Source organism: Cololabis saira, chromosome 12 (assembly GCF_033807715.1).
Source record: "Cololabis saira isolate AMF1-May2022 chromosome 12, fColSai1.1, whole genome shotgun sequence".
NCBI classification, from domain to species: domain Eukaryota; kingdom Metazoa; phylum Chordata; class Actinopteri; order Beloniformes; family Belonidae; genus Cololabis; species Cololabis saira.
Window position 1 is genome coordinate 12,079,491 of NC_084598.1, and position 11,666 is coordinate 12,091,156.

The 11,666-nt window shown below is 42.4% G+C and overlaps 1 protein-coding gene across 1 annotated transcript; it reads left to right on the top strand.

The window, feature by feature from the left end:
- The first annotated feature begins 2,247 nt into the window (after positions 1–2,247).
- LOC133456876 (alpha-1,3-mannosyl-glycoprotein 4-beta-N-acetylglucosaminyltransferase C-like) lies at positions 2,248–11,091 on the top strand. Its single transcript, XM_061735554.1, has 5 exons — positions 2,248–2,404; positions 3,062–3,163; positions 3,618–3,768; positions 9,139–9,393; positions 9,508–11,091. Exons 2-5 carry the CDS (start codon positions 3,065–3,067, stop codon positions 10,407–10,409), a joined length of 1,407 nt encoding a protein of 468 aa, XP_061591538.1. The 5' UTR covers positions 2,248–2,404; positions 3,062–3,064; the 3' UTR covers positions 10,410–11,091.
- Positions 11,092–11,666: the final 575 nt, after the last annotated feature.

Sequence of the window (11,666 nt, forward strand, 5' to 3'; positions counted from 1 at the left end):
AAAACCCAGCAAGATCCCTGCTGAATTGTTTCTGGACTTTCATATAGTTCAGTCTTCTTCAGGCTAGACCCTCCTATGTGATTTCCTGCTTGTATTGTTCTCTCACATGTAAGTGGCTTCGGATAAAAGTGTCTGCTAAATGACAGTAGTAGTAGTAGTAGAAGTAGTAGGGTAGTAGTAGTAGTATACCATATGTGCAATATCTGTCTGTCTACCTCACACATATTTTACCTGCTTTTTTGCACTGTTTTTTTCTCTCGCACTACCTCTATTTCCATTGCAATGTACTATACTGTTTATATCTGGTAATTATATATTTTTTTTACTTTATTTTTACCCCTCCCCTGAGGGGTAAAAATGAGCATGAGAATGAGTTTCCCCATTGAGGGAGAAATAAAGGTTTATCTCATCTTATCTTATCTTATCTAGTAGCAGTAGTAGTAGCCTAGTAGGGTAGTAGTAGTAGTAGTAGTAGTAGGAGGGTAGTAGTAGTAGTAGTAGTAGTAGGCAGTACTCGAGTTGAGGGGGGATGAGGGGGGATGAGGGGGGATGGCATACCCCCCTGAAATAAAAATGGTCAAAATCATCCCCCCTGTAAAACTTCCATCCCCCCTTTCCTTGTCATTTCATCAATGAATGTGGTTTTACTGCTATTTAGTAGTCTTCCTTGTTTTGTTTTATTGTTTTACTGCTTAACCGTCCTGTAACAGGTTGGCATGAGTCATTCATTTAAATCAGGTGTATATGAGCGGGGACACGTCTAATAAATATTGAGCTATCTGATATCTTGAACATCGAACTTGAGAAAGTGGTTGACTGGGTGCATAAAAATAAATTGGTGTTAAATATCTCTAAAACAAAAAGCATGATATTTGGTTCCAGACATGCATTAGTAAATAATCCTCAACTACAGCTGTCAGTTGATGGAACACAAATTGAGCAAGTTAACAAGATCAAGTTACTTGGAAATAGTATTGGATAACAAACTTTCATGGTCAGAACATATTGATCAATATTTAAATAAAATGGGTAAAAGTATTGCAGTAACAAAGACATGTTCCAAGTATGTTGAACCAGATACTCTGAACCAAGTAATTATGGCTCTAGTGTTGTCCCATCTGGACTATTGCCCCATTATTTGGTCATCTGCAGGCACCAAAGATATTAAAAAACTTCAAATTGCACAGAACAAAGCAGCTAGGATTGCTTTAAAGCAGCACAATGTAACTTTCAGCTTTTGTTGAGTTTGGCGGCTCCTTTGGACAAAAGCGGTAGTGCTTTACCAATAGTGTGGAAGGGTTCCTACCATCCACCTCAAAGTTACATAGTGCCAGTGAAGGCGATACAGACCCCTCAGACCATGACAGAGGGGTCATTAAACCTGTTGGAAGTTGATGTACCATCACAATGACTCTGGAAATATTATATTAAGGTTGCAAAGTTACATTGTGCTGCTTTAAATTGTTCACTGCATGCAAATATCTTTAAAATGCATCAGCATTTATCATGGCTGTTGGTGGTGGACAGATTAAAATTAAGTTTCCTTACTTTCATGAGGAATTTGATTAATAGTAAAAAAACACAATATTTTGCCGATCAGATAGTGTTCACTAGAAATGTCAATAAATATCCAACCAGACAATCATGTTATGATAATTTACTGGCACCTAAGCCAAGAACAAACTTTTTAAAACACACTGTTATATACAGAGCTATCACAGGATGGAACACATTACCTAATAACATCAAAAATATTACATCAAAATACAGTTTTAAAAAGGTAGCAAAAGACTTTTTACATAAAATTCAATGAGTAACAAATATATCACATGCTATAATTTATTACAGGAATTTATTTGTGGGTTATATTTCGTGGTATTGTAATGACTGTATGATGCATTCTTTGTACCAATAATGTATTTTAGACAGAAAGTTTGCTGTTTGTGTATATGATGACTCGATAAATGTGTGTATGTATGTTCTTTTAAAATTGCATTGGGGACCCCAGGAAGATTAGCTGATGTCGCGACATCAGCTAATGGGGATCCTATAAATAAACAAATAAACAAATAATACCTGGAGGGCGGCGGTCGTGTAGGACAGGGGCACTCTGGAAATCCTGTTTGATACAGACTGTCATTTTTTAATATGAATTTATTTTCTTGAGAAGTGTACGGGCAGGGATGTTGGCGCAGGCGGAGAGCCCGCTGAGCGGTGACGACACGCCCGCCTCGTGGACGAGCCTCGTGGACGAGCCTCGCGCTCCGAGCGAGCAGCGGCTCTGGTGTGTGATGTGTCAGGTAGGATGTAGGTTAGACGCCCGACCGCTGGCCCCTTTTCACTGTCTTAAGTGCCTTAGAAGTACATTGTCGGATAGCAGAACCGGGGAAATTCAGCTGTCACGGTAAGTTTCAGATTTTATTTATTATTTTTTTATGTATCTTTCATAAATGTATGTGAAAGAAAGGTAATGACTATAATATCATGATAAAATACTTGTTGCTGACAGGTCGGTTTTTTTGTGTGGTTATTTCTCGGCTGGTGTGTTGTGTTTTCTCAACTTTTTTTTTCCGACGGAAATTGGTCTTAGCTATTATTCAGCACTAAAACAGCCCCCTGGTTCACCTGCCCCGTCTCGTCGGAGAGGGTGAGCCCCTCTCTTCTCCCCTGGGTGCGTTGTTGGGAGTTTAGCTGGGGCGGCTGTGCCACTTATAGCACGACTTGAACAGAAAGGGCACGAGCTAAAATTAGTGTGAGCGGTAATAACCCTTGCTCAAAGGTTTGTTTCAGCCACCAGGTCCTGTCAGTGCCCGCAGAAACGTGTGGCAACGAGTTGTTCATAGAAGCAGCGTGTCCATCCTGCGGAGTAATGTCCTGCAGGATCATTATACACAATAGAGCTTAACGGTGCCACACGGAGCAGAACAGGTTATTATAGTCTTCACGTCACACAGCTCTAACCTGCTGAAACATTCATCAACTTTTCACTGAATTATTTACTGCTGCAGCGGCTGAGATGTACAGAATAGATGCAATAATGTGGTATGTGTGTGTTTGATAGAAAATGCAACGGCTTCTGATGAAGAGGAAGAACGTGGCTCTGGCAGCGCTGCTCTTCATCACCGCACTGTACTTCATAAATCATTCAGACTTCCTCGCAACTGTGAGAACACACACACACGCACACACACACACACACACATACGCACACACACAAGAAGGCTCAATATCATGAGATTAAACATTAACACATTGTTGCATCTTCCTAAAACAAATCACTGTCCACACATGAAACTCAGTTTGTGGTGTTTACTGAACCAGCTTGCAACACACACGTGGTCTTGGTTTACAGTCTTCTTCTAACATCCTTCACCTGTAACAGGCTCATGGCCCGTCCTGCTGGATTATTACGTACTGAAAACATACGTGTTACTGTTGTTAACTCCATATAACTAAATATAAGAAGAAAGAATATAACTGCAGCAACAAATGCAAATAAAGGATCCGCGGCGACATCACACACATTTAAAGGCATCAAAGTTCAAACACATCAAGGTGTGACATGGGAGGGAGAAGGGGGGACAGAATAATAGCTGGACTTGTGTTTGTTTTTCCAGGACTTGGTGAAATCACATGATACAGCTCCAGCAGAGTTAACCTGGCAAGGGGATAGGCTGATCAATAAAGAGTGCTGGGTTGAACAGATGGATTACCTGCCTATCAACGTGTCCTATCAGCTGCTGGCCGGAGCGCCAGCTTCTCATCAGAGTGAGTGGGACGGGACAGTTGCTGTATCGTCACAGAGTGGAAATCCCTTTAGACAAAATGCCATCAATCCCTGTATCATTCGTTCTTTATATTTTCAATTGTAAATCAAAAATGAAATAATGAAAAAGTGACATTTTATTTATTTTTTTCATTTTTTTTTATTTAACACAAAAAACGAAACAATGCCTGTTTTTTTCATATTTCAATTTTAGAATCAAATCAAAAATACCAAATGAAAAAAAAAAAACGGGCCACAGGACTGAATTTGATTTTAAGATTGGTCGGGTTCACGTGACCCGGAAACAGTTTTGAGCTCAGCAGCGCAGGGAGCGGTAAAGTTAATAACTCTTAAATAAAGAAATGTAAAAGCATGAATGTTGCCTATGTCCAACCACTGAAACATAGCCAATAAGCTACAAGCCAACTGTAATCAAAACGAGACTCTAAACTGCACAAAAGACGTTGATGTCAATACGCAATTGGCTGTATGATGCTAACTTAGGGACTATCTACAAATTGCGGTCCCTATATAAAAATATTCAATAACGTCACTACCAACAACTGTAGTGTCATCATAATCAATTGTTGACAATAGGGCTTGGTCGTCTTAACGTCATCACTTGGCGGAGCCGCCATGTTGGAAGCTACCTTAGCTGCTCTTCGGACCACTGCACTGTGTTGTGCTCCCTCTTCGTCGTTCTTCGGTCCCTGGCTTCCTTGTTTAAGGTATCCCGGTAAATTCCAGGGGCCTCATGTACAAAAAGTGCGTGGATTTCAACGTGAATCCGTGCATGGAATTCTTGCGTACGCAAAAAAAAATTCAGATTCTCAAAACTGTGCGTACGCCCAAATCCACGCACGTGGATTCTTTGAACATCTTTCTTTCTTTGAACATCATTCTTTGAACATCACAATCAACGTGGATTTGAGCGCACATGCAGGAACATGACACTCCGCCTTGTCTCCTCCCTCATGTAGATATATTTGAATATGATAATGAAGATAATTATCCATTACAAACCGATCATCCTAACAAGGAACTTGCAAAAACAAGTAAAACAAATTAAAAAACCATCGGCTGTGAGCTGGAGACAGTCCTGTCAAAAGTTGAGGCCTGGAAAAAATTATTTATATGGGGGCATTTCTTCCCATTTAAGCTACATTACATTATGGGGATTGCTGTTCTTTGCTATGTGTTGCGTTCCATGAAGAGTTGTGGTTTTATTGTGATCGTAAGGATTTGTGAATGTTTATGGGCATCATTATAGTTTATCATTACATCATTACACTCTGCTTTTCTTGTTTGTATTTTAAGAACCGACACAATAACTGAAGTTGGTGGGATGAAAAACGGCTCCTCGTTCCGCTTTATTGTCACATGTATTATATACTAACTGATTAAGACCAATGTACACGTTTATTGAGTCTTACACATTGTGGATGTCCGCGATCAACTCTCTCATAAGTATAACAATGTGAACAACATAAACTTATATTTAAAACATGAAGCATCACGATCTGATTCCTCCACTGCAGAAAGACAACTTGTGCCGACGTGATTATCGAGGTGCAAACGTGAGAAATAAAGAGCAAAGTTGCTGTAACTCGGAGTGTTGCATCCGCAGGAGGAGAGACCGGTCTGGGTCCCGGTCCATTACCGGAGTAACACTTTCTGGAGTCCTGCAGCACCTGCCGCCGACTCGAGTTGCCTAAACATTCAATAAAAACTTAATTCATTCAAACTCATTCATTCATTGCTGAGTCACATCAGTTCGTACCAACCAACCTTTCCGTGACATCTTAGTTTTATTTTAAAAGACAACTTTACAGAACCGAGTTTTTGCTGCAAAATGTATTTTAATGTTTTTCTGTCCAGACACAGTTATGGGATGTTTTAGGATCTGGCTTTTATCTCGAGTAGTCGTCCCATACGGTTGTCATGGCGACTGAGAGATGTCCGACCTGTCAGCAGCTCCAGCTGAAGCATCATGTTGATCTGAACCGGAGCAGCTGGTCCAGTTCAGGGCAGAGATCCAGAAGATCCTCTTGGTACCTAAACCAGTTGATGGTCCAGTCTTAGTCCTGGACCAGCAGATCCAGACTAAACCAGCTGATGGTCCAGTCTTAGTCCTGGACCAGCAGATCCAGACTAAACCAGCTGATGGTCCAGTCTTAGTCCTGGACCAGCAGGTCCAGACTAAACCAGCTGATGGTCCAGTCTTAGTCCTGGACCAGCAGATCAGTGTGGTCCCTGAAGACTCGCTCCTGATCCTGCCATCAGCAGGTTCCTCTAACGGAGCCAAGGCTGCCGTTGTGATTGACAGGTTCCATCATTGAGCTCCTGGCTTTAGTTGTATGTTCAGATCATGCAGCTCCACTCGTGTGTAATTTATCTGGTGATGTGGGGACTGTCGTGTCCTTCATGTGTGCTCGCGAATTTATTGTTGATGTTTCGCTTCCTCATATTCTGCACTTCACTGCATCACCAGTGAGTGTCGCCAACGGACAAAATCTCAGAAAAGTGCGTACACCAGCCTTAATGTGTGAGTGAGGGACCGCAACTTTCTACGTTCAAATCACTTTTCGAACAACCGACGGTGAGCGTAGAAAGTTGCGTACGCACGTTTTTTTGTGCGCTGCACGTTTCGTACATGAGGCCCCAGTTCCTTTCCGACATTTTAACATTTTCTTTTGCGTTCCGTCTGTTCACTTGGTGCTACTACACTCCTACTACACTGCTGTTTGTTTACACTCACGAGGCTGCCAACATGGCCGCCGCATTCCAGAATGCAACTTGGCGACCAAGCCCTATTGTCTGTACTCTCTACTCACTCACTCACTCACTCACTCACTCACTCACTCACTCACTCACTCACTCACTCACTCACTCACTCACTCACTCACTCACTCACTCACTCACTCACTCACTCACTCACTCACTCACTCACTCACTCACTCACTCACTCACTCACTCACTCACTCACTCACTCACCAAAGGGAAATTGTTGTCATAGCAGTCTGGTATAAATACAATAGAATAAAATACTGAGGTAGAATTTTTTTGTTAAAAATAAGATAAAAACACAAAATGAAACACAAGATAAATAGATAATAATAATAATAATAATACATTCCTAGATATGGTGCTGTGGCAAGAGTCGAAGTGGAGAGGTGACAGGCAGATTTATAAAGATAATTTAATCGCAGTAAGTAGGAAGGGTTTCCTGTATCGTTCCTTAGAGCAGCGGGGTTGAACGAGTCTGTTGCTGACGCTGCTCTTCAGCTTGTCCAGTGTTTTGTGGAGGGGGTGAGAGGGATTGTGCGTGATAGCCAGCAGCTTTGCCGACATCCCGTCCTCCACCACCTCCTCCAGGGTGACAAGTTTAGAGCCAACAGCAGAGTCTGCCTACTACAGAAAGAAATATGAGCATTTCTGATTAAATCAAGTCACACAGAATGACTTGATATAATCAGGTAAGCTCAAAGTGTTTTTACGGTTCTTTTTCCACACTGCCAAGCCCTTTTAATGAAGCCTCAGGAAATAAGCACTGATGTGATAGTCTTCATCTTACAGAAAATCCACTCCACTTAGTCTGCAGCCTTGTACTCTGAAAGAAAACTTTACAACTTCTGATCCCTGAAGGAGAGGAACGAGGTACAGCACATGTATGTGAGAGCACACCCTCGCTAGTCCTGACTGAAGACTCCTCTAACCAAACTTTAGACAAATGACAAGTGATTACAAGTCAGAGGCCCCGCCCGCACGTCATTATGGTCATCCCTCAGTTTGATAGCCGCTCTTCACTTCAACTGCTTCCACAATCTCTAGAGAGAGCTTCTGCTTGGACGGCTTTGACTCTGGCTGGATCGAGACAACAGACAAACGGCTGATGACACAGACGCATGCTCAGAGTAGAATCAACCGAAACATGCAAAGCAGCTGACAGGGACAGCGAATTCAACTTTATCTCCTCCTTGGATGCAAATGGAGGGAGCCAAAAGAACCTCAGACTTCCAGACAGTACAAATGAGCCCTGTCATCTGCAGAAATACTCGGATGACTCTGCATTTGTGGGGTGTATCAGTGGGCAAAAGACTGAGCACAGAGAAGTGGCGGACTGTCTTTGTGGCACAGTGTGGGAGCAATCATCTTATCTTGAATGTGAACAAAAACAAAGGAGATGATTGTTTATTTTAGGAGAGCCAGGAGTAAGTCAAAGACTTTTCCCGTCATCGGAGAAGAAGTGGAGGAGAGAACATTTTGGAAACTTGCCCAAAAAATCCAGTAGCCGGCCAGAATATTTGAATGCATACAACGTTCATGTCCAAAACCATTTCTCCGGCCCCTCCCTCTGCTGTCGAGGAGCGTGCTGTGCTTCCCACGCCGCTTGCGTTTGAGCTGTAGTGCAAATGGAGGTACATTTTTATAAATGACAAACCTCGCCCAACTGTTTCACATCATCAAGCAGTGGTGTGCAAATATTTACTTTGGGCGTGGTGCTGGAAGGTTGTCTGGAGCATTGACGTTCAGTCAAACAAACACAAACACAAGTGCAATTGTGTTTGTGTGTGTGTGTGTGTGTGTGTGTGTGTGTGTGTGTGTGTGTGTGTGTGTGTGTGTGTGTGTGTGTGTGTGTGTGTGTGTGTGTGTGTGTGTATGCGTGCATGTATAAGTGTGTATGTGTCTTGCGTGTGGGGTGGGGGTGCTTCACCATAACAATGATGGTGCTTCCTGAGTGGCGACAAGTGAAAAAAAGCTAGTTAAGAGCCAGGATGTGTGCGATTTGAAGCGTCTTTCCGATGGCGGGAGTGGGAGCAGATTGGGTTGTGGATGGGTATTGTCCCTGGGCCCTCGTCGGGACCCTGATGATGTCTGTGAGTGCTGGGAAGGTTGCTCCACAGATGGATCAATCTGTTTTTATCACATGCTGGAGAGCCTTCCTGTCCTGAGCACTGGTACTGGTCTTGTATAGGTTTGAGGAGGAATATTATAATATTAGGAACCAGCTCGTGGGGCAACGTCACCAACAGGTTATGTCGATTTATGGCTTACAAATGTGGCAGCAAATGGAAGATATCTGCACAAAGGGAATAAAGAAAAGATTAACCCATGCACTTCAAAACATAGGAGCCTTTTTAACATGTTCACCACACGTGATGTTGATCCTCCATTTATTTTTCTTCTGAAGTCACATTTGATTGTGTGAGTTTCAGCCAGATGTGTGGTCTCTTAAGATCTGAAAATGATCTGCTCAACCCCATACTCTTATTAGAGAGTTCAGAATTTAAATCAAATACATTTCATAATTGTGACTAAGTTGTAATGTTTAAAACTGTGTAATATCCCAGCTTTTCTTTTTCTGTCCACAGGGTTTTTAACAGTGGGATTATCATCAGTTAAGAGGACGAAGGGCAGCTACCTTGTCCCCACGCTACGGTCCCTCTTCTCTCAGTCGTCTCCCGAAGAGCGCTCCTCCATGGTTGTGGTGGTGCTGCTAGCAGAGTTTGACGTTACCTGGAGAAGCTCTACCGTGAGCGAGATCAAGACAGCATTTGCACCAGAGCTGGAACAAGGCCAGCTTGTGGTGATCCACGTCCCTGAGGACTGGTACCCACCTCTTACAGGTGCAGTGGGCGCGGTCGTCCTTGGTGGTTAAATGTATTCACATTCATATAATAATCGCTTTGTTGATACTGCAATAGTTGTATTAAATAACAGCATCTCTTGTTGTCTTTAAGGTATTAAGAGGAATTACAACGATGCTCCTGAACGCGTAAGTTTCCGCTCAAAGCAGAACGTGGACTATTCCTTCTTGATTTACTACAGTGCAGGTCTTGGGAAGTACTACCTCCAGGTGGAAGATGACATCTCTGCTGCAAAAAACTTCCTCACCACCATTAAGAAACGCATCGAGGAGCAAAATGCAAAAAAACCTAACTGGGCAGTGTTGGAATTTTCATATCTCGGCTACATTGGCAAACTTTACAAGTCAACCCAAATTCCCCTACTGGCCCGCTTCCTCTTCCTCTTCTACCAGGAAATGCCTTGCGACTGGTTAATGAGCCACTTCAGAGAGGCAATGACTCAGAAAGAACAGATTCTCTTCAAGCCGTCCTTGTTCCAACACATGGGGACCTTTTCCTCATTCAAGGGGACGCATAACAAGCTTAAGGACCAGTTCTTTGAGGAAGGTGTGTACTCTAATCCTTCTGCTGTGGTTTACTCTGATATGTCAACGTACAAAAAACACTCTCCCCAGATGGCGTGGGATGCCGGGGAGGGATTCTTCTGGGGGCGTTCCCCAGAAAAAGGAAATTACCTGACTGTCGTGTTTTTAGAACCAACTGTGGTCACAGGGATATATGTGGAGACGGGATCGAAGGAGAAAGACCTGCTGAGTTCTGCTCAGGTGGAGATAGGCCATGGTGTGATCACTACTGAGACAGCAAAGAGTTGTAAAACATTCCAGTCGATGGGGGCGATGGAGAACGGTAGGTTTGAGAGGCAAGAAATTGACATAAAATATAGTATTCCTTCTTCATGCCTGAGGATTCTAGTCACAGCCGAACAGAAGGACTGGGTTGTCATTCAGAAAATCAGGATCACAACAAAGCCGAGTGCGTCCTCGAACCACAGATAGGTGTTAATTTGTCTCACTGCCTTATTCAGGGTTAACTTTCTGATCTGCTGGACCATGTGTGCAAATGAATGATTGTAATCATTGTGCCTTGTTGAACTGTTTCTGCATTGAAATAGCCTCGGTGACGCTGTCGATCTGGAGACGTTCAACCACACTACGTCATACTGCATTGTCTTTCCAGAGACAAAGAGAATTGATTGATATCAGCCATAAACATGCAAGCAAACGCATGGCATGTTCTTTTTTAAAAACTTTTATTGTGAAACTGGTGTGCCTTCTTTTTTGGTGGTGAGATTAATGCTCCGGTGTTGATGACAAGCAGAACCCATACAGTCACTTGTGTTCTTGTTTTTGTTTGTATAATTGATTTCTGTTTTATACTATATTCCCTATTATTCCTCCTCCAAATGTCAGACTTCTGAACTATCTGGTACGTCAGAGATTTTCCATACAGGCTTCCAAGACTTTTACACATGTGTATCCATGCTGTTCATTTCTGCAGCGTACTCACTTTGTTTGTTTCCCTCGTCAGCTCTGGCTAATCTAAAAGCATTGCTACCTCAGATATTTAAAACTTTGTGTGTGAACATGTTAGATGGGGGTTGTAGTGGCCATTTCTTTGTTTTTAAAATTTCTGCAATGCACCTTGAATCATCCAAATAAATTGTCTATTGAACTTTAAGTGATATAGTTTTATATGTGTCATATGCCAGGGAACACATTTAAATAAATCACAACATTGTCACTGAAAATATAAGATGCCTTTCCCCTACTCATAATGAAAACCAAACATTTTGGGTGCTAAACATTTGAAGGAGTTACCCTGACAACCAAAGCCTGACCAGCTGTCAGATGCAGTGATAGGGAACAAGTTAATCATATCATGTGTGAACAGAGTTTGAAGACTGTAAGAAGTCAAATGTTATTCATTTTTCAAACATGTAACTTTGATATTAGCCATCCAGACAGAGTCAAACAAAAGCTTTCAAAATCAGTGTGAGCAGTGTTATAATATACTGGCTGACAGCTCTCAAACAAGCTCAAATGAACTGCAGGAACTGGGTGAACTGGCCTTGGTTCCTTTTAAACCGAGCCTAACAGGTCAGATCTGAAATTCCAAGTGGAAACTACACATGGAATATGTGGGATGTCAACAATTTTGAAATGCACAAGACGGCATTTGACGTTCGAATGAGAGAGTTTGCTTAGCTACATCCATCAGTAGGGGTTGATTGTCTGTTCATCCATCCGTGTCCT

What these genes read in the sequence shown, in the direction of transcription:
- LOC133456876 (XM_061735554.1), top strand. Translation starts at nt 3,065, where the DNA reads ATGCAACGGCTTCTGATGAAGAGGAAGAACGTGGCTCTGGCAGCGCTG. An exon ending in AGCGCCAGCTTCTCATCAGA is followed by an intron (nt 3,769 to 9,138) that starts GTGAGTGGGACG and finishes TTCTGTCCACAG; the next exon opens with GGTTTTTAACAGTGGGATTA. An exon ending in CTGGTACCCACCTCTTACAG is followed by an intron (nt 9,394 to 9,507) that starts GTGCAGTGGGCG and finishes GTTGTCTTTAAG; the next exon opens with GTATTAAGAGGAATTACAAC.